Source organism: Taudactylus pleione, unplaced genomic scaffold (assembly GCF_031769625.1).
Source record: "Taudactylus pleione unplaced genomic scaffold, aTauple2 ptg000038l, whole genome shotgun sequence".
NCBI classification, from domain to species: domain Eukaryota; kingdom Metazoa; phylum Chordata; class Amphibia; order Anura; family Myobatrachidae; genus Taudactylus; species Taudactylus pleione.
In genome coordinates this window covers 9,234,187-9,258,366 of record NW_028284440.1, presented here as the reverse complement: position 1 = coordinate 9,258,366, position 24,180 = coordinate 9,234,187, and the positions used below count along the sequence as shown (strand labels likewise).

Below are 24,180 nucleotides of genomic sequence, written 5' to 3'. Positions count from 1 at the left end.
TATGGCCACCATTACTATATCTCCACATTGCAGTATATCAATCAATTTGCACTGGTTAATAATTGTAAATGTTCTAGAAAGACAGAGGTACAATCAGAGTGTATCAAACAGTTTGCATTGGATAATACTCATATACTGTATGTCCTAGACAATCAGGGGTATACAGTATAGTTAAATATTGGTGTGTATGTGATTACACCAGCTCATGAATAGAGATCAGTTTGATCAGGTTCATGGTAAAGGATAAAGGAATATTTTTACTTTTTCTATTACTAATACCTAGATGGGACATATTTATAGTATTCAGCAGACTGAAAACGTTTTTCTCCCTTTCCCATTTCTCATTCTGAGCACAGATCCTGTTTTTTGAGTGGCATCACCTGGTTAACCAACCAAGAGAACGCTATTGTTGCTAAGCAACAGTCCCAGCGCTCACTCATATGAATATCCCGCCCACACCCAGAAGAAGGGTTAGGATTGCATAGCGGGAATAGAAGGGACGTGGTACAAAAGTGGCAATCATTTACAAGGCAAAACCAGATTAGTTTGCCGCTTTAAAAATACGTGCAGAATCGCCAGAATTCCCACACAGCCTGCATCTCGCAGGCTATTACATATGCCCCATCTCTCGCAAGCCCCTTGGAGTCAGAAGGATGTTGGAACCCAGTGGTTTCGTTGTGGTGACCAAATGGGTTGATTGTGGGAACTGAGAGGGATGTGTATGCCACATAACTGCTCAGACCATCAGTTGCATAGACTGCATGTGTGTATTCAATGAGCACACAATTCTGTGAATTAGCAGCTCCACCATTTTGTGAGTGACAGCAATCTCACGCCATGAGAGTGCTGAATGTGTAATTAACCAAAGGGTGTGATGGCATACCATATCTGTATTGTATTATGTGAAACCATAAGGTTTGTCTGTCTATAGAATATATATACACGCACACCCTCACCCTATATTAGGAGTGGGCAATAAGCGGCCCCCCAGCTGTTGTAGAACTACACATCCCAGCATGCCCTGCCACAGTTTTGCTATTTGGCCATGCTAAAACTGTTGCAAGGCATGCTGGAATGTGTAGTTCAACAACAGCTGGAAGGCCACTTATTGGCCACCCCTGCCCTATATATATATATATATCTATATGCACTTGTCATGCAGTAGCCAAGTACACCAGTACAAGGCCTTGGTACAAATATTCACAGCTAGTTTTATTAGCAGCACAAAAATAAAACATAAAAATAAATCCTGGGCTGTCCAGCTCTACACAAAATGATTCTCTCTCTCAGAGCGGAAAGATTTAACAATCCTCTCACAAAACACTAGTAAAGACTAGCACTTATAGTCAGTAATCACAGTGTCTCTCAATGGGCATCTTACCTGTTCCCCAGGCATTGAGAGACTGACTACAGAGACTGACACACCCTTTATTAGCCTCTCACAGGTGCTTTACCAGCCAGAAGCAACAAACCTAGTGCATATATATCTCCCCTTGTCAACCATTCCAATGGTTGTTTTTCTTAATATATTTTTTATTGAGGCATTGCAAAAAAAATGTATCAATCGGAAGTATAGATCAAACAGTATTGACACATCAAGAAATAAGTGGTAAATACATGATACATTATAATGTTAACATAAATGTCCCTACAAGGACCATAAAAACATACAATATTACTTTTTATCACGAAGTAACCAAAGAAATAGTCAAGATGTATATTTACATAGAGAAAAGAATATGTATAATTGAAACAATTATAATATGGTGCAGTTCAAGGAAGTGGCTGAAAGAACCTAAGAGGGAGACGCCAGTCAGTGCTATGCCTATCAACTCAAGTAGACAGGTGGGTCCTGTGCAGCCATCCTGGGAAGGTACCAAGTGATATTACGGAGGCTGTGATGGATTTGTTCTCTGGTTGTTAGTGGGAGGGAATCAATATACGAGTCCCATAATACAGAAAAAGTTCCACCTGTTTCTCATTGTTCAAGACTGTTTCCACCCAATCAATTTTGAACAAAGAGTTAATTTTATTCAAGAATAGAGGTATTTGGGGAGGTGTACTATTGTTCCAGCCCTGTAGAATAGTTTTCTTACCTGCAGCACTTATGATTAATAAAAGCTTTTTGCTCTCTGGGGTCATACGCTGTTTTGGGTCAAAGACACCAAATATTGCCCATTCAGGAGTGAAGGGAACATGGTTTATGAGTTTAGCCTCTGCATATTGGCTACTATAGGGCAAGCCCAAAGGCAATGTTAAGTATCTGCTTCCTCCTGATGGCATCTTGGGCAGCAATGACTCTCAGAGGTTCCCATATGAAAGCATCTGAGATAGGTATTATGATATATGTTTAAGAAAAATTCAGTGTACACACTGGCCAGTTGTGTTTTGGAGAAAACAAATGGCTTTTTCTAGTATAGGTATAGTTAAAGTACGAAAATGGGTCAAAGGTGTATAATTTGGCATTATACTTCTTTTGTTGTTGGGCAGGTTCCAAGTGGTTTCTCACTATCAGCAACACTGCAGCTATTCTTTCCTATCTCTGAGAAACATGCTAAATAACCATCTTATAAGGCCTGGGTTGCCCCTTACATGTCTCTTTTGCAATGTCCAGCAATCCTTTTAGGTGTCTCCCATACAGCAAATCAAAAGGCAAGAACCCCATGAAAGATTGTGGAACCACTCTAATAAACCATCAATCTGAGGGTGATAAATAGAGGTCCTTAGCTGAGTAACCTTAAACAGGTGGCACAACTCTGTCATGATTCTTGACATAAAAGGGGTACCCTGATCAATTAGGATTTCCTTCGGTAATCCCACTCTGCTAAAGACATGTACTAGTTCCCTAGCAATTGTATTTGTTAATATATTGTGCAATGGTATCGCTTCCAGGTATCTGGTAGCGTAATCCATTCCCATCACAATATACTGATGACCCAGGGCAGACTCTATTAGAGGTCCAACCAAATTCATAGTTATTCTCTCAAATAGGACCTCAATAATGGGTAATGGGAAAAGCAGGCTTCTATAATGTGACATGGAAGCATGGTACTGACACTCAGGGCAAGATGCACAGTAGTCAGATAGATGATATGGACACCTGGCCAGAAAAAAGTGTCAAATTCGCTCAGATATTTTTCTACCCTAGATGTCCTGCAGTTATGTGACAATGAGGCAGGTCTAACATTGCTCTACTATAAGACTTAGGAACTATCAATTCTTCCACAATATCTTGTTTAGCCATTTTATACAACAAATCTCGACATACTGCAATGTGAGTGTATGACAACCTACTATCGGGCTCTACTGGGTTTCCATCAACCACTTTTACATACAGTCTTTTAACTGAAAATATATTTTCTCACTTCAAGATCAGACATACAGTCAACTGTTTCAACAACATTTTCTACGTCAGTAGGGGGTAGGTCACCCTGCGCCCCACTGCTGCTTTCATCATTTTCTGACTCCCCAATCATGCTTGGGAAAGGGAACACTTCAGACTTGGGGAACATTCCTACTGCCACTGTATCAGTAACATTATAAAATGGGTGTGGGTTATTTATTTCTGTAATCAAATAGGATTCCCTGAGCTTCCAGAAGTGGGAAAGATATCTCTCCCCAATATAGCATCAAATAAGGAAATAATACCACAGTGACTACAGTTGGGACCACACTGTGTTTCTATGTTCGCTTCCTTCAGCAGTATAATAATGCCTTCTATCCCCATGTATACAGCTTACGCCAACTAATTTCCCCTGATATTTTAAGTAGCTCCCCAACCTGGTGTCAAAGCTGGATTATTGGCTGAGACAAGATCAGTTGAAAATTGAATCGCAGCGACACCATCTTGCGACTGGCCGCAAGACGCCATTTTGCGAATGGCAGCCTAAGCGCTATTTTAGATAAACTCACACTTTAGTACATGTGGCGATAATACTATTAGCATCATGTGATTGCATCTGTGACCATCGCCATAAGTTACGGCGATTCACCAAAAGCCCATTTCATGACTTTACGTAGTTTGGGTGCTCTGGATAAAGTGTATATTATTATAATTCCCCTAAAGTATATATTGCATTAGCTAAAACAGAGCAAATGGCCACGTGATAACTAGCCTGTGTAGATAAGCTTCCTGGATAACGTCTGCTCTCACTCCAGGTGGCCCGGCTAGAATATACACCTTACATTAGCAGGCTTCCTGCAATGAAATAACTTCAAAGCCAAGAGTGTTTTTTAGGTTTGGGTCTTGTAGCTGGGCTAATTTGCATTCACACAAGAGTCTGGGAGAATAAAGGACTTTTCTTTTGAGAGGGGGCATGTGGAACTATAAGGCTCAGCATTCCACAATGCTAGATGTTCACTTAGTAAGTGAGATTTAAGTGCACCATTTCTCATACACAGATTAATACGCACAATTGCGCTGTTAACTAGTCGCATATTAGCGAATGCATAAGACCTTGTATGAAAACACTGTTTTATTAGTTTCATGCGCACGTATCTGCCCCAAGTTAACTAGCGTTTTTATATCAAACCCTGCATACTCACACATTACATATCCACATAAAAGGTTTAATAAGCTTTAAGGTATAAGATTTAAGTTTGTTCAGTTAGTATAAATGCTGTGAAATAAATATTATTTGGTAACTAGGGTTTTATACATGCTAAGTAAGCCGTGTTTGGTTTTGTACTGATGCGTACTCTTTCAACAGAATTCCGGTATTATCGGTGTGGAGATCGCATCATGCATTCTCAACTTCTGGACCGCAGAGACTTCAAGCAACAAAATGTATATTATATGAACAACTGTTAGGATGTTGCATGGGGCGGGATTGCAGAGACCCCCAGTTGTTGGAGGCTGGGTTGAGTCTATTTGAACCAGCCTGTTAAACGCTCTGTAACAGATGCTTCCCCCATGGGAACCAATGGCATAAGCAACAAACTTTGTTCTGTCTATTCCGGGGCGGTATAAATATGTGTGCTCCAACACTGGGTTCTTAGTCTTCTTGCTGAATGCTGACTGAGGGGTTTCTTGCTGAATCCTAACATCTGGACCAGAAAGCGCTGCGTATGTATACTGTACTTGGGTCTGTATAATTCCTTTGCGCCTAATTGTGTATGGATCAATAGCGTGTAACTGACTGTACTTTTACTTGAATAATACTTTGTGTTTTGGAACCACACGTTCCAAGTCTGGAGTCTTTATTTACTGTATGACTGCGTATGCAAAATAGCGTCATCCTTAGAGGTTTATAGGTAGGATATTAGAAGGTATAGGCAGGGGTATATAGAGGTTCAAATATAGATTCCTTAGTTGGGGGCTCATCGAGTGAAGTCACTTACCTACTCACACGGCACATACGGTTATCGATATCTCAGCAAAGGGTGGAGTGGCCCACATGCAGGGTTTACCTGCAACCGCTTTGTGCTGAAAGATCGCTATCCGTTTTCGTGTGAGCAAAGGAAGCTGACTAGAATCCAGGGACAAGAGAGGAAGAAGTTTGTTTTCCTTTGTTGATAGAACCTAACGTTTAAAAGGGTGCCGCAGTACGTGGCTGAGTCGCAGTTTTGCGCACAGTAAAGACGCACTCTTACGTACGCAGCTAAAAAGTTGTCAAACGGTTGTGTGGTAGTCGCTTATTTATTATGTGACTGGTCGCACAATAGCGTATACGTACTTCCGGTTGTGCTGCCACGGTGTTTAAACAAAGCCGTTGAGGTTTACATTTTTCAATTGTTATCAATATCTGGGTTAACATGTATTTTTCTGTGCAGGAAAATGTGTATAACAGTGAGTATTTGTTGTGAGTGTTTGTTGGTAGGGGTAACTTGTTCCCTACAGTTAGAGGTACCGTATGACCTTTAAGGGCTAGGTGCTAGCTGCTCGGTAAGCAGCTTACCGTTCAGTACACAGAGCAGGTGTATGGTTTGTTATTTTTGTTAGGGACCGGCTCTCAGTGTGACTGCAGTGTTCAATAATAAGGTTGGGTTATTTGAGCATTGTAGTTGAGCCGCACTAGGAAACTTGTGATTGTGAGCTGAGAGATAATAGGTGAGCGGGGGCATCTAGAATTTCTTCCATAGGTGAGCGGGGGCATCTAGAAATTCTTCCGTAGGTGAGCGAGAGTATCTAGATTGTCTTTCACCAGTTTAAATCTTTATTGAAAAGCGTAGGATTTTGTCTCAGAATGGGAGCCACGCAAACAGTAGAGATGTTAGACAATGATGTGCTGCTAATGGAGGCGCCGATCGGATTGGCCCGTCGTATTATGCATACTAAGTACGGTACTTATGCAATAAGGTATTGTGATGTATGGTTTAAAATGACGATGAAGAGTGTTAGACCGTTTCCCAGAATTGGTAGTTTTGATAAAAATGTACTAGATAATGTCCGGGATCACATCAGTCAGATGCGCTCCCGAGAGAAAAAGGTCAAATATTATGAATGTTTAAAATTGTGGCAGCATGAAGGGGATGCGTGGCTTAAAAATGTGCAAGCGATTCAAACTAGCGTTGCGAGCGCATTGCCAGAAAATACATCCGCGACGCTAAATTGCAATACGGACGAGCTGCAAAATGTTGTGCACGTGCGGCAAGGTAGCGTTGTGGAGAGTATTGCCAGCAGTTCACGCTCACCTCCCCCACCTTATGTGGATGGAGGTGCAAGTACAGTTACCAAAAATACCCATAAAAATTTAACAAGCAATTTGTACCCTCTCTTAAGTAACCATAAAGAAAATGTTTATGATGTGGATGATAAGCCTATTGTAATGTCTGCCATTTCCCATGCTGTGCAAATGATAGATGCTGCATCACCACAATCACGAGTGGTGCCGCCATCTCCATCGGTAACAGCAAGGTAAGTGTTAACACCCTCTGCACCCGTAGAGGAAGTTGTTCATACCATACGTAGCAGCAGCAGATTAAACCCCCAGCCAGGTAACCAGGTCAGAGGTAGCAGCGCTGCTGGTCTGCATCCCATTCGGACGATAACTGTTCCGAATGGAAATGCAGATGCAAACGGTGTAGTGCCCACGAGGGAAGTAGTAATGCATTGTCCTTGGACAAGAGCAGAACTAAATTCCATCATAAATGATTTCCCCGATCCCAAAAAGGAACTAGCCAAATGGATTTTTGAGGAATTTTGGTAGTTCTCATCAGCCAACTAATAAAGATTGGCATGTGGTGTTAAGGGCCTGTCTACCACGCAATACCGACGTGACAAAATTTATCACGGATTGTGTATTGGATGGCGATGTTCCCTTAACAGATCAAGTAAACCAAGGTAACATTTCCCGCATTGTAACTCAATTGGGTATATATTTTCTGGTAGTAGTTAACTGGAACAAATTTTCACCATTAAGCAAAAGGAGAGTGAATCTGCAGAAGGTTATTGTGACCGGGCTCTGCAGGCTATCACCCAGTACATTGGGTTAGAAGATATTAAAGATAGCACTCACCACAGGGAATGATAGTCACGGTACTCATGGACGATCTGAAAGACGACTTAAAGACTCGGGTTCAGACCTCACAACCTGGCTGGAGGGGAGTCTGCCATAGAACATGATAAAAATATCACAAAGAAGAGAGAGACCCAGAGCGAAAAACTAATTGCTGTCAGTATCCAAGCTCTGGAAGGAATGACAATAACATCACAGCCAACCGACACACCTGCACCCACACACACACCTGCACCTGAACAATTACACGTCCTCACCAATCCCATACCACAGCGAACACATCCTTACCGCACATATCATACACAACCACAAGCCTCATACTACCCACAAACTTCATACCTCCCACAATACCCTTATCCTTCACATCCTTACCCATACCCACCATCTTTTCCTCTTGCTCAACTCCCACAACAATCCTTTCATCCACCTCGTTCAAAATCATGTTTTAACTGTCACCAAGTGGGACACATAAGTAAGTACTGCAAAGTAAAGAACACCACACATGAACACGGGTTTCCCATGGGTTCATAAGTAACCCCAGTATCTTCTCCCAGGCCTTATATGACTGTTTACAATCTTTTCAACCTATCAATGGATCTGTTCTAATGTAAAATGTGGACGATTTATTGTTGTATTTTAGGTAGGGGTGAGCGGGTTCGGTTTTACTCGGATTTACTTGGTTCTTATCGCCACTTTACCGCAAATTCGGTTTTATTATATTGGCTATCCAAAACGCATGATAGGCGATAGCCAATAAAATGCTGTTTTAAGAATCGAGTAAAACCGAACCCGCTCACCCCTAATTTTAGGTCATGTTTAAATGATATTAAACTGTTGTGCTTTATCTCCCACTCACAGGACACAAGGTTGCTAAGGATAAACGGAAGCTATGCCAGGCTAAGGTCGAATACTCGGAATACTATCCAACCCAGTGGCCCAGGCATTATTTAGAGCAGTAGCTATTAATAACAAGATTTAATTGCAGGAACCTGTATGCAGATACTATATCCCTAGAATTATTAAAAATTATAGGGGGACTTATTTTACAGGTAACGTTTCCAAGAACATGTGTAAGGTGATGGGTAACAACACTAAGATTATCCCAGACTGTCTTTTCCTTTATTTGCCCCCCCTTGGAGATACTGTTCAAACAAGCAGCCTCATGTGAAAATATGATAATGAGGTTACTATGCAGGGTCTCACGAAGATGAATGAGAATAACCGAAATTGAAAGTGTTATTAACTAACATGTCTAATGCAAACTGTCATGGTGTCAAACCTGGAGAATTTGTTATGATCCCAAATTTTTTTAGCATAGGTTGTTTGACTGATCAGTGGAAAGGTCCGTATCTGACGATACCACATCCTCAAAGGGTGGCTGAGGAAGATACGTGGGTCCATCCCACTCACTATAGGGAGGTTAACCAACCGGTGGAGATACAAGGCGGAGACAAGGCCGATAACGTGGACCTGTCGATTGCGAGCTTGTGCTGGAAGGATTAAAAAGGTGACGGGGAGAAATCTGAGCTAAAGAAATGTGTAGATCAGTGCTTCCAGCAATGGAGTGGTCTGCTGTGGTCATCCTAGTTCTTTTTTTTCCCAGAGTTTTTGTCGTGATGATCTGTTTGGGGATACTCAGTGTCTGTGATGGAGGATCAATTGAGGAAATGGGAGCTGATGACAGTGCTGATGGAGTGGAGTCAGGAGGAGTGCAATGCCAATCAGGGAAGTGTCTGACCAATCTTAGTATTGAAATTGTGATGTTATTTGGGAAGAATACTTCCAGAAGTTATGACCCTCACACATGTTGAAATGCTTCATATACATAAGAACACACCATCACCATATCTTCACATGCAATATGAACACAGAGGCAAAAGAAACATGATACCTGGTGACGTGCATAAAGCCACTCAGTTAATTAGTGAGACAACTGGCTTTCAAGTTTTAGTCACACTGGATCTCACCAGGATTGCTCGGGGTACACTAAACTTTAGATATATTCAGGATCTTGCTAAATTGATAGATAATATCACCGAGATGTACGATGACACATTCAGGTATACAGGGAGGGAATTGCAAGCGTACAAGAAAGAACTGGTGCAACACAGGCTAGTGTTGAATTATTTAACTGCTGTTACTGGAGGGTACTGCGTAATGTTAGCCACCCAATTTGGAGTAAAATGTTGCACCTATGTCACCAATGATACCAGCGACCCTAAGGATGTGATAGACCGGAGGATGGATGAAATTCTGCAGCTAAAATGGGAGTTTCGTAAGAACCATAATGCTTCAGTGGCTGAAGTAGGGGAAAAGATAGAAGGATGGGTTTCATGGCTGAACCCAGTGAAATGGTTCTCAGGTCTATTGGAATGGGTCCAGGAAGTAATCACCAGCATAGGCAAATTCTAGATCCTTATACTAATTGTTATCATAATAATTGGCATATGCATCCGGTGTGTTCCTATTGTGTTGAAGTGTGGAAAATGTAAAATTAGAGTAAAACGAAAGAACAAAACTATGATGGTGGTCAGTAATGACAATATGAATACCGAGGTAAATATAGAACTGCATTACAACCCTGAACTAGGAAATACCATCATTTAATGTATTATATTTAGACATGCATAGAATGTATTATTGAAATGTTATTTTTAAAACACCTCAGATAATGTAAAGTCTAAATTCCCCTTCAAGACTGCTTGTATAAGACTGGTGCATCCCCACACCTTTCACATGATCTTCCAAGATCCGCAGTGTGCGTATAATAGTAGTTTTATGTCCCCACTCAGAGACACATTATTGATGGATTAAGAACCACCTTGTGCCATCCCATAATAACACTAAATAATATGTAAATATAAGCCTAAATTAAATTCTAATAGCAGATTGTGATAGCATGTTGTTTGCTATCAAAGGGTGGACTGTCAAAGCTGGATTATTGGCTGAGACAAGATCAGTTTAAAATTGAATCGCAGTGACACCATCTTGCGACTGGCCGCAAGACGCCATTTTGCGAATAGCTGCCTAAGCGCCATTTTAGATAAACTCACACTTTAGTACATGTGGCTATAATACTATTAGCATCATGCGATTGCATCTGTGACCATCGCCATAAGTTACGGCAATTCACCAAAAGCCCATTTCATGACTTTACGTAGTTTGGGTGTCTGGATAAAGTGTATATTATTATAATTCCCCTAAAGGATATATTGCATTAGCTAAAACAGAGCAAATGGCCACGTGATATCTAGCCTGTGTAGATAAGCTTCCTGGATAACGTCTGCTCTCACTCCAGGTGGCCCAGCTAGAATACACACCTTACATTAGCAGGCTTCCTGCAATTAAATAACTTCAAAGCCAAGAGTGTTATCTTAGGTTTGGGTCTTGCAGCTGAGCTAATTTGCATTCACACAAGAGTCTGGGAGAATAAAGGACTTTTCTTTTGAGCCTGGGAAAGGTGGGGGCTGCTGAGAGAGGGGGCATGTGGAACTATAAGGCTCAGCATTCCACACTGCTAGGTGTTCACTTAGTAAGTGAGATTTAAGTGCACCATTTCTCATACACACATTAATATGCACAATTGCGCTGTTAACTAGTCGCATATTAGCGAATGCATAAGACCTTGTATGAAAACACTGTTTTATTAACTTCATGCTCACGCATCTGCCCCAAGTTAACTAGCATATTTATATCAAACCCCGCATACTCACACATTACATATCAACATAAAAGGTTTAATAAGCTTTAAGGTATAAGATTTAAGTTTGTTCAGTTAGTATAAATGTTGTGAAATAAAGATTATTTGGTAACTAGGGTTTTATACATGCTAAGTAAGCCGTGTTTGGTTTTAACTGATGCGTACTCTTTCAACAGAATTCCGGTATTATCGGTGTGGAGATCGCATCATGCATTCTCAACTTATGGACCGCAGAGACTTCAAGCAACAAAATGTATATTATATGAACAACTGTTAGGATGTTGCATGGGGCGGGAGGGCAGAGACCCCCAGTTGTTGGAGGTTGGGTTGAGTCTATTTGAACCAGCCTGTTAAACACTCTGTAACAGATGCTTCCCCCATTGGAACCAATGGCATAAGCAACAAACTTCTCTATTGTTCTGTCTATTCCGGGGGGGTTTAAATATGTGTGCTCCAACACTGGGTTCTTAGTCTTCTTGCTGAATGCTGACTGAGGGGTTTCTTGCTGATGCCTAACATCTGGACCAGAAAGCGCTGCGTATGTATACTGTACTTGGGTCTGTATAATTCCTTTGCGCCTAATTGTGTATGGATCAATAGCGTGTAACTGACTGTACTTTTACTTGAATAATACTTTGTGCTTTGGAACCACACGTTCCAAGTCTGGAGTCTTTATTTACTGTATGACTGCGTACGCAAAATAGCGTCATCCTTAGAGGTTTATAGGTAGGATATTAGAAGGTATAGGCAGGGGTATATAGAGGTTCAAATATAGATTCCTTACTGGCTACCAGAATCTAACAGAGCCTCTACCCATTTGCCTTCTACAACAATTATACACATTTGTTTATCTGGCTCAGCCTGTTGGTCTGCAGTGCAGGCTAGCTGAGCAAAGAAAGATACTCTGCGATTCACAGTATCATAGTGCATAGGTTCAGCGGTAAGTGTACAATTAGCAGCAACATGGCCCAAGCACCATATCTAAAATATCTGATCATATTTTTATCAAGTCTTATACAAGGCAGGAACCTTCCTGGCACAGCTGGCCAATCTCCAGATTCCAAGCCTATCGTCTCTGGATGTATAAGTTCATTCTACCGCCCAGCACCCTTTTTCTCTGAAACAGTCTCTCCAGAAGTCACTGGAGATTGCAGTTGTGAAACTAGGGGCTATTGGGGTACACAGTTTCTTGACTGCAACATACCTCTCCACAAGCTGGTCTGCTGTTTTAGGGTCCCTACAGCTCACCTATTTGTGCAGAACTGCAGGCAGGGACCATAGATATCTGTCAATAATGACCCTTTCCAGCATCTGTGGCCTTGTTAGAGTCTCTAGCTGTAGTAATTTCTTGGTGAGATAGAGAGGTCATGCATTTTAGAGGGGGGAGGTTTATATACTTGGTATCCCCAGCATTGAACTCGTTCTAACACCCAATCCAGTTAGAACTAGTTTATCATAGTACTTGGCATCAGTAAGGCTCAATGTAATATATTAAAATAGATATCTTTCGCAAATCCCCTTACAGAAAGGGTGCCAAAAGGCCTGCCTATTGATTCTTAGGTCAACTTTCACACTCAACTGTTCTTTTGAAAGCTGTTAAATAGGCTTTAACATCATCACTGTTTGTCATCTTTTGCAAAAAATGACTAACTTGTATACAGCTGGAGCTATTTGGGACATTCATGGAAGCATTTTCAGATAGGGCAGCTAGATGCTGCACCACCTCATTTAAGGCCTTGGTGCTGTTGCCCCTGGATTTTCTTAACATCCAACTGCTGTTGCCTCTGGGCCTCCTCAGTGGTCTTTTGCTGCATCGTGGAGGCTTCCAGCTGAGCCCTGATGGCTTGCTACTGCAATATGTCCTCCATATTATTTCTTGGTGTAGGTGAGAAGCAGAATCTGGCTTCCCTAAGCATTTGCTGATGATGCCACCAAGAAGTTCACAATATAACAATCTTTCTCCAAATTCCCCCCCGGCCCCCCAAAAATAAAAAAATAAAATAACCCAGGTGTTTGTCACTGTTCCACATAGATTTGTATGGCTGCAATTTAAGTGCAATGCTTGCATTCTCCACCATAATTGCCAAGATCAGGGTGAGGGTGCCGTCTTCTGAGATAAATGGTTGCACTTGTCCTGCAGCAGCAAAGTAGTAGTACACCAGTTCAGGACCTTGGTACAAGTATCCACAGCTATTTTTAAACATAAAAGTAACTAAAATGATTCCCTCTCTCAGTGTGGACATACCAATACAGAAGTCTTTAGCACAGCACTTACATTCAATAATTACAGTGTCTCTCAACAGCCCTCTGACCTGTTCCCCATGCAGTGAGAGACTGACATACCCTTTATCAACCTCTCACAGGTGATCTGGCAATCAAGGCTGCTAATCAGCTTAAGCACCCCCATAGTGACGCCGCTGGAGGTGGAGCGCCGATCAGCGGTGCTCCATCTCCATAGCAGTGCCCGGAACGGCCCGGGGGACAATGGAGCCAGGTACCCCTTAAGGGCCGGAGCCCGACGGCAAATGACTCCATTGTCTCCGGGAGTTCCGCCACTGATCAGTGTGTACCCAGTTTGAGTGCCCCCCTCAATCCCCTCTGTGATCCTCACACACATTCCCCTCTGCCTGTCAGTGATACACCCCCACACACATTCCCCCCTGCCTTTCAGTGATACACCCCCACACACATTCCCCCCTGCCTGTCAGTGATACACCCCCACACACATTCCCCCCTGCCTGTCAGTGATACACCCCCACACACATTCCCCCCTGCCTGTCAGTGATACACCCCCACACACATTCCCCCCTGCCTGTCAGTGATACACACCCACACACATTCCCCCCTGCCTGTCAGTGATACACCCCCACACACATTCCCCCCTGCCTGTCAGTGATACACCCCCACACACATTCCCCCCTGCCTGTCAGTGATACACCCCCACACACATTCCCCCCTGCCTGTCAGTGATACACCCCCACACACATTCCCCCCCTGCCTGTCAGTGATACACCCCCACACACATTCCCCTCTGCCTGTCAGTGATACACCCCCACACACATTCCCCCCTGCCTGTCAGTGATACACCCCCACACACATTCCCCCCTGCCTGTCAGTGATACACCCCCACACACATTCCCCCCTGCCTGTCAGTGATACACCCCCACACACATTCCCCCCTGCCTGTCAGTGATTCACCCCCACACACATTCCCCCTGCCTGTCAGTGATACACCCCCACACACACACACATTCCCCTCTGGCTGCCAGTGACCCCCCCCAACACACACACATTCTCCTCTGCCTGTCAGTGACCACACACACACACAAACACACTACCGTCTGCCTGTCAGTGACCCCCGTCCCCAACACACACATTCTCCTCTGCCTGTCAGCAACTCCCCACACACACACACATTCCTCTTTGCCTGTCAGTGACCCCACACACATACACATTCTCCTCTGCCTGTCAGTGACCCCCCCACACACATACCCCTCTGCCTGTCAGCGACCCTTCCCACACACATTCCCTTTTGCATGTCAGTGACCCCAAACACCACACACTCTCCTCTGCCTTTGACCCCAAACACGCAGACACTCCCCTCTGCCTGCCAGTGACCCCCCCACCCACACACACACACACGCATAGATTCCCCTCTGCCTGCCAGCGACCCCCTCCTACCCCACACATTCCCTTCTGCCCCTTTGTGCCCCCATCCCCCATTTACCTCTATCTTAGTGGCTTTGGGGCTCTCACTGCTGCCTGTTTCAAGGGGAAGATCCTGGGAGGAGTCCGGGTAGCAGAGTGCACAGGGGAGGAAAGAATGTGCTGGCAGTGGTTACAACTCAGGCATATGCCGATCTGACTGCTCTGAGCTTATGTAAAGTCAGTTGGCTGGTCCGGGGGACGGGCCAGTCACCAGGAAGTACAGCTCTCTGCTGAAGGGAAACTTAACTGTCTGCAACCCTGACTGCTGTCTCTGACGGCTGCCCAGCGCTGCGGATCTTCAGTCATGATCCGGTATGCGCTGAGGCCCCTGATGCATCGCCAGTAAGCCTGTCCCTGGGCGGGCCCCTCTCTGTGTCCGGGCCCGGGACTACTGACCCGGAAGTCCCCCCCTGATTGCAGCCCTGCCACAACATGGCCTTTTAATGTGAATTCATGGAATGTGGAAGGTCTGAATCACCCCACTAAAAGATGTGTGGTGTCCACCCATCTTAAGAGACTTTGGGCCTGATTCAGACCCATTCGCTAGATGCATACACTCCCAGCGTATGCAAATTTGGCTAAGTGACGGCAAGGCATAAGCACGCCCACTATGTCTTGTGTCTTGGCGTGCGATGGTGGTGTGTAAGTAGACGCCCACTAGCGCACGTCATCTCCAGGAAGTGTATGCAACCATCGGTACATCGGGTACCATCGGAAGAGAACGCAGCGCTTGAGGTTGACTATACCCTACCGCAAGCACTGCGAGCACTTCAGTGTATAATTCAACCAGGTGACGTGTACTATGATGCTGGCTGTTAATTATGCACGCCTCTGAAATGGCGTTAAGATGCTCAGGCACGCCTGCGTTCGCACCTTTCACTCCCCCGTTTCCAGGGGCCTGTCCCTGTTACCACCCACAAACAGCCTCTCCTGCCACTCATTCAGCTGGGCTGTCTCTACTGGGCGAGTGAATGCTTCCCGATCGCTCGGCCTAGTTTGCGCACGCGCATTGCGATGCATACGCATGCGCACATTGCTCGTTCTGAGCGATCGCTTGCTAGCGAACGGGTCTGAATCAGGCCCTTTGTCCTCATATCATATTTCTGCAAGAAATTCATTGGTCCTCAACAGACATTATTATTATTATTATTATTACCAGTTATTTATATAACATCACAACTTTATGGGACCTCACCTTTCCTGTACCAGAATAGGCTCAGAGGTCTGGAACTGGTTACACTTATTTTGGGAGGAAGGACCCCACGCAGATTTTTTCTTAATTTTTAACCCTTTCTTTCACTTAAAAGACACAGAAGCACTGCACATATCACACTGATCTGTGCAGATGTGCAGAACACTCTGCTCACAGGCACTTTTATTCATTTTTTCTATTCTGTTCCGTGTTCTATCATGTTTTCAAAAACGATTCCTAGTAAATCTGTGAGTTATATTTCTGTCTATGGAAAGTACTTGTGTGTTGGTTTGATGGTCTATTAACTTCCATTTGCGTGATTTGCCATCTAATTCAGTGTGGAATTGTGTTTTTGCACTTGTGTTTGCCTTAGTAGATCTCCAAGTTGTAAAGACAGGGAAAACTAGCACAAGAATGCAATCTGGGCCAGAAGCATTTCTTAGTAAATATATCCCTTACGAAATCCATGTGTTTGAGTGTGAAAAACACACGTGCGTCTGAGCAATGTACAGTATGATTTTTCACGCCCAAACGCATTCTTAGTAAATGTAGCCCTTAATAGTATAAAAAACAAACTCTGATCATATTACATGGCAAAACTTAAAGTATATGAAATTTTGTTTTCTGGCAGCAGCCCACACAGATACTTCAGGAATACTAAGTAAATCAAGCAGAGTATTATAATACTATAACAGGGTCATAGGGGACCATAAGTTAGGAGTAGACTGATGCAGCTGGTAAAATAAGTATTGAACACATCAACATTTTTCTCAGTAAATATATTTGTAATGAGGCTATTGTAATAACATTTTCACCAAATGTCAGCAATAACCCATGCAATCCTCACATGCAAAGAAATCAAACCATAGATGTCCATAAATTAAAGTTATGTGTAATAATGTGAAATGACACAGGGTAAAAGTATTGAACACACTTACTGAAATGTATTTAATACTTCGTACAAAAGCCTTTATTGGTAATGACAACTTCTAGACGCCTCCTGTATGGAGAAACTAGTCGCATACTGTACATTACTCAGATGTGATTTTGGCCTATTATTATTATAAACAGTCTTCACATCTTGAAGGTTTCGTGTGCCTCTTCTTCTATGTACTCTGATCTTTAGTTCTTTCCATAGATTTTCAATTGGATTCCAGTCAGGTGATAGGCTGCGACATTCTAGCAGCTTTATTTTCTTTCTCTGAAACCAATTGAGAGTGTCCTTGGCTGTGTATTTGGGATCATTGTCTTGCTTAAATGTCCACCCTCATTTTATCTTCAGCATCCTGGTAGATGGCAGCAGAATTTTATCATGAATGTCTCGGTACATTTTTCCATTCATCCTTCCTTCAACCATATGAAGTATGTCATCCCACACCATGATGTTCCCACCTCCAAACTTCACTGTTGGTATGGTGTTTTTGGGGTGATGTGCAGTGCCATTTCTCCTCTAAACATGGTGTGTATTATGGCATCCAAGACTTTAATTTTTGTCTCAACTGACCAGACTATATTCTCCCAGTATTTTACAGGCTTGTCCAAATGTTGCGCAGCAAACTTTAAACGAGCTTCAACATGCTTTTTCTTCAGCAATGTAGTCTTGCGTGGTGAGCATGCATACAGGTCATGCCGGTTGACTGCATTACTTATTGTTTTCTTTGAAACAATTGTACCTAATTCCAGGTCTTTCTGAAGCTCTTCACAAGTGGTCCTTGGCTCTTGGACAAATCTTCTGATAATTATTTTCACTCCTCTGTCAGAAATCTTGCGAGGAGCAGCTGGTCATGGCCAGTTTAAGGTGAGATTATGTTCTTTCCACTTCCGGATTATGGCCCCAACAGTGCTCACTGGAACCAATGCCATCAGTATAGGTTTGCAATAATAAGGTTTCAAAGGTCTTGAGAGAGCTCTTTGCTTTTACCCATCATGAGATGTTTCTTGTGTGACACCTTTTTATAGGCCATCATTTGGGACTGAACCAGCTTATATTAATTTGCACTGACAAGGGGCAGGATTGCTTTCTAATTACTGATAGATTTCAGCTGGTGTCTTGGCTTGCCATGCCTTTTTGCAACTCCTTTTCTTCATGTGTTCAATACGTTTTCCCTGTGTCATTTCACATTATTACACATAACTTAATTTATGGACATCTATAGTTTGATTTCTTTACATGTGTGGATTGCATGGGTTGTTGCTGACATTTGGTGAACATGTCATTACAATAGCTCCCAGAGCCGTAACTAGACTTTTTGGTGCCCTGTGCCAGAAAGAGCATTGGCGCCCCCCTCATTTTCAAAGGGACATAATGCACCCAAAAAAGGGCCATGGCTTCATGGGGAAGGGCCAGGGAAGAGATAGGAGAGGCCGGGAGTTGCTGGGGATGAAATAAGAGGAAGCTACAAGCAAGAATGATAATAAACAGAAATTTGATAGGCCCAAACAGTGCCCCCTGCCCTGCGGTGCCCTGTGCGATGGCACTGGCCGCACTACCCTAGCTACGGCCCTGATAGCTCCATTGCAAATATATTTACTGAGAAAAAATGTTGATGTGTTCAATACTTATTTTACCCACTGTATATCCAGTAGGACTAAGACACACACCTGGTCTATTTTACCACTTTCATAAAGGTGATAAGATAAGCCCTTCTACAAAAGACATAGGGGAGCGCAGAAACAATGGAATTCCGCCCCTAGAAGTCAGCAGCTGTGATAGGGAGCAGGAGGATGGCTGCTTTGAGGCCAAATCACATAGACTGTAGCTCACAATTCTGCACATTTTGTGGGTATTTAAAACGAGAAAGAAAATAAAAACTTTAACATCATAAATTTTGTCAACAGTTTAATGTGGTTACAAACATAAAGAATAACATTTTTAAAGTTGTAAAGGTATTGACATTAAACATTGTTTATAGTTTATATCGTGTGTTAAATTAAATCTACTTTAAAAATTTTGTCACCTAGCCTGTGTATTGCTATAGCTTACTCTAAAGATGCCACGATACCATGTTATTCTGCCAGCCAATTAGGTGCTATAAGATCAAACCATAAAATGTATATGGGCCTAAAACAACACATACAGTAATAACAGAAAATTCAGTTGGATGATTGTTAGGATCTATTCAGGCGTAGACATGTATCAGAGGCATTACCTAATCTGACATGGTGAACAATAATGTAGCCTGGATGTTTCCAACATCTGAACTTTGTCATTAAGAAAACTTGAAGTATGATCAACTTCACATTGCCCACACGTAATGTAACTTCTGTTTCTTACATGTCACATGTGAAGGAGCTTGTAATAAATTAGAGCAAAGAGAGCAGCAACTATTTATTGGCTTCTTTGAATCTTTTCTGACTAATGCAGATTTATATTTTATACTTTACTCCACGTTTGTAACATGTCCATGAGTATCTGAGTTTTTTTTTTATAAGTTTATTACCCACTAATCTAATACATACAACACAATGTCAATTATACCATATGGATAAAGCGTTTCTTCACTTTCTATATATAATAAACATTTCAACTAAAACATACTAATAAAGTAATAACATTAAATTTAACTAGAGGTGCAAAATATTTTAAATGAGCAACCTATAAATACAAACTATAAACTTGAGAAGTGTACTTATCTAGCATTGTTGTAACTTAAAATTCCCTGTCTTACAATGGTTTCTGCAGTAACTACATCATAATAAAGTTTAAGATAATTAGAAAACCCAGTACAACTACAGTAATAAGGCATGGTAACTCGCAATTTGTAGAAGTTAAATAGGGGCATCCACTGGAATAATCTGTAAAGAAAATGAAAATCAATATTCTGGTAACAGTCCTTTAAATATTGATATTTAGCTATCATAGATAAAACTGCTTTTATATGACCCTAAAACCTAACAATGGGTTGTGAGTCATTGGAGTAAAATGCCCCTAATTTATTACTTGTACTATGTGCTTAGCAAAAAAAAGGCTTTTTTTTTGTACTGCTGCAACATGATGATCTGACCTGTGCACTTTGCCTTTCTGCCTTTAGTAGATGCTGCTACAAACTATAAGAGTGCCTACAGGTATATTATGGCACCACAAGGGTTCCGCAGCGCCTAACAAAGTACATAACCATTTCAGGAGAACAAGAGAACAATGACTTACAGTACAAGACAATGCAGGAGAAGTGCATGGTATATAAACATTGCTGAAACTGCATCGATTCATAACACTCAAATAAGTGGCAGGGTGGCAGAAGTCAAGGGTTAGATGCCATTGTAAGGAGTATAGAGTAGATAGTAGTATAAGTAAGGAAAGCAATGGGAGAAGAGGGCCCTGCTCAAGAAAGCTTACATTGTAAAGGGCAGGGACAGACAGACAGGGGTGACACAGATGGGATAGACAGTGAGCATGGGACATAGGGTTAGGATGATAGATTGATGGCTTTGATGAAGAAGTGGGTTCCATTTGATATATGTATCACATGTTTCCAGATAGTGAGATTATACTTAATTGTAGGAGTGATTCTTGGCAAGTTTTATTAGATTACTAAAGAGACAGAATACATACAAGCAGACCCATTTTACCATACCTGACTTGTTATATAACCAACCATATACAATGAATATTGGTTCATATATGGATGCTTAGAACATTATCCTATAAGCTTCTAATAACAAGTCAGAATTGCAATGATAGTGGAAAATGATTTCCCAAGCAATTCTACTGCATTGGTATATTGTGAGGAACAATACATACAGGAATTACACAGAAGGAAAACATTCAGCCAAAAATAATTACAACTATGGAACCTCCAGCAATTCAAAACTGCATTTTTGCCTTCATACAAACTCATCTGTGTATTTAACGGTATGTGTTTTCATGTCTTGGTTGTAAGTGTTACCTGTATGGAAGATGTTGTTCCGTGAAGCATAGTTTATTGTTGCATACTGCCTGGTGTTTTCTCAAACACAGTAGAATTTGCTCTTCTTTGAGCAATAAACCAATTGGATTAGATATAGGCCTGTGTCTAAATCAGACTTACCCGTATATACTCGAGTATAAGTCGACCCAAATATAAGCCGAGGTACCTAATTTTACCCCAAAAAACTGGGAAAACCTATTGACTCGAGTATAAGCCTAGGGTGGGAAATGCAGCAGCTGGTAGTGCCCCCAGTAGTAATCCCCCCTGGTAGTGCCCCCAGAAGTAATTCCCCCTGGTAGTGCCCCCAGTAGTAATCCCCCCTGGTAGTGCCCCCAGAAGTAATTCCCCCTGGTAGTGCCCCCAGTAGTAATCCCCCCTGGTAGTGCCCCCAGAAGTAATCCCCCCCCTGGTAGTGCCCCCACAAGTAATCCCCCTCCGGTAGTGCCCCCAGAAGTAATCCCCCCTGGTAGTGCCCCCAGAAGTAATCCCCCCTGGTAGTGCCCCCAGTAGTCCTAATAAAAATAAAAAAAACACTTACCTGAAACCCCGCTCCTGGTCCTGCCGCTGCTATCAGCTCCTCCGGCCGCTTTGCATTATGGGAGAGACGTCGTCATGACGTCTCTCCCATTACCCACTGCGGGAGCCGGAAGATGGCTCCCGCAGTGGGAGCAGCAGCAGCCGATGAGAGTTTGACAGACTCTCATCGGCTGCTGATTACAACAAAGCACAGCTGCCGGCTCCGACGGCTGTGTGTTTGGCAGTGTGTAGTGCTGACCGAACTCCATCCTGTCAGCGCTACACACGCGGTGCAGCTGTGTCACAGAGACACAGTCTGCACCGCGGCCCGCATGGTACGCTACTCAGCTGCATACCATGCGGGCATGACTCAAGAATAAGCCGAGGGGGTGCTTTTTCAGCACAAAAAATGTGCTGAAAAACTCGGCTTATACTCGAGTATATACAGTAATATATCTTAATTATATATATATGTGTGTACATGCATGAGTTAAACAGGAGGAAAGCAGTAGGATAACAGTCAACATAAAATCTTTACTACTGTAAAGCTACTTTGAAGAAACTGCACTTTGGCCTCTCTCCAATTCAAACACCACAAGTAATCCCCCTCCGGTAGTGCCCCCAGAAGTAATCCCCCCTGGTAGTGCCCCCAGAAGTAATCCCCCCTGGTAGTGCCCCCAGTAGTCCTAATAAAAATAAAAAAAACACTTACCTGAAACCCCGCTCCTGGTCCTGCCGCTGCTATCAGCTCCTCCGGCCGCTTTGCATTATGGGAGAGACGTCGTCATGACGTCTCTCCCATTACCCACTGCGGGAGCCGGAAGATGGCTCCCGCAGTGGGAGCAGCAGCAGCCGATGAGAGTTTGACAGACTCTCATCGGCTGCTGATTACAACAAAGCACAGCTGCCGGCTCCGACGGCTGTGTGTTTGGCAGTGTGTAGTGCTGACCGAACTCCATCCGGTCAGCGCTACACACGCGGTGCAGCTGTGTCACAGAGACACGGTCTGCACCGCGGCCCGCATGGTACGCTACTCAGCTGCATACCATGCGGGCATGACTCAAGAATAAGCCGAGGGGGTGCTTTTTCAGCACAAAAAATGTGCTGAAAAACTCGGCTTATACTCGAGTATATACAGTAATATATCTTAATTATATATATATGTGTGTACATGCATGAGTTAAACAGGAGGAAAGCAGTAGGATAACAGTCAACATAAAATCTTTACTACTGTAAAGCTACTTTGAAGAAACTGCACTTTGGCCTCTCTCCAATTCAAACACCTGCTTTCTCCATGTCCTGGACACCCTGCTTGAACATTGCAAGGAGATAACACTTGCTTGATTCACCTCTGAGTGTTTTAAGTCTTCCCCTACGGCTCTTGTTATCCGACCGGGATATGCTCCCCAGCTGGACCTTGGTTACCTACCCATGAGTATCTGTCCACATACCTTAACTCTCATCCTAATCCCCTAATCCTTACTCCTTACCCTTAACACTAATACCATAACCCTCGCCCTTAATTCTAATACCCTAACGCTAATACCCTAACCCTTAATTCTAAACCCTAACACTAATACCCTAACCCTCATCCTTAATCCTAATACTCTAACACTAATTCCTAACCCCAAACAAACACTAATACCCTAACCCTCACTCTTAATCTTAAACACTAATACCCAAAACCCTCACAATTAATCCTACTACCCTAACACCCCAACTCTTACCATTAAGCCCAACCCTAACCCTAATACTAACCAAACCCCTAATCCAACTCTAGCCCTAACCCTAATATCCACACCCATAAAGGGCAGACTAGATAGGCCAAATGGTTCTTATCTGCCATCTAATTCTATGTTTCTATGTGATCAGGTGTTACGGTTCAACATAAGCATAACATCTATCACACAGCAATCTTCTGTATGTGCACCAATTTCTAGTCATGAGAACATAAAATAAATTTCATTCAAAATTGAGACAGACAAGAAAGGTATCAAGAGATACAATGTTTTCATATTAAGACATTGAAGTAAATTGTTACACTAACATTACATTGTATCATTACAGTAACAAAGACTCCAGTTGGCTATTTTGAAAATATTTAATCTCTCCCAGCTCAGTATTATAGTTATCAACATTTCTGTCAAGTCTACTTTTTTAAATTCCATACTTCATTTTACATCTTTACAGTTTTTTAATTTGCAGTTTTTAACAAAAATATTAATAAAAGTTTGTATAATGGCTTACTGCTTAAAATGTGTGCCCCAAAACAATATTTCAAGTCTCCTATGAGATACTATTCCTCTGTGCACTCTATTATTGATGTAAAAAGGACACTAGGATAGTGCCTCTCAGAAAGATGAGTGATTGTAAATATCTAGAAAATACCTACAGTGTAAGTAACTCAAGTCCCTCAGGTATTGGAATATAGCTGTTTATTTATAATAGTTAATACTAGGTAGATTAATGCCCTAATTCAGAGGTTCCCAACCGCGGTCCTCGAGGCTCCCCAAAAGTTCAGGTTTCAGAGATATCCATGGTTGAGCACAGGTGGCTCAATTAGTACCTCAGTCAGTATAATTTAACCATCTGTGCTCAACCATGGATATCTCTAAAACCTGAACTGTTGGGAAGCCTTGAGGACCTCATTTGGGAACCTCTGACTTAATTGAACTTGCTGCAGTTTAATCAGAATGATTT

General features: G+C 42.6%; 1 protein-coding gene across 1 annotated transcript in view; it reads right to left on the bottom strand.

Annotated features, from left to right (window-relative positions):
- Window positions 1-18,985: 18,985 nt before the first annotated feature.
- The window catches only part of GLIPR1 (GLI pathogenesis related 1), a 28,975-nt gene continuing 23,780 nt past the window's right edge, over window positions 18,986-24,180 (bottom strand). Inside the window, exon 6 of the mRNA XM_088452478.1 lies at window positions 18,986-19,852. Within this exon, the coding sequence (XP_088308604.1) occupies window positions 19,743-19,852 (110 nt within the window). The 3' untranslated portion in view covers window positions 18,986-19,742. The remainder of the gene's footprint in view (window positions 19,853-24,180) is intronic.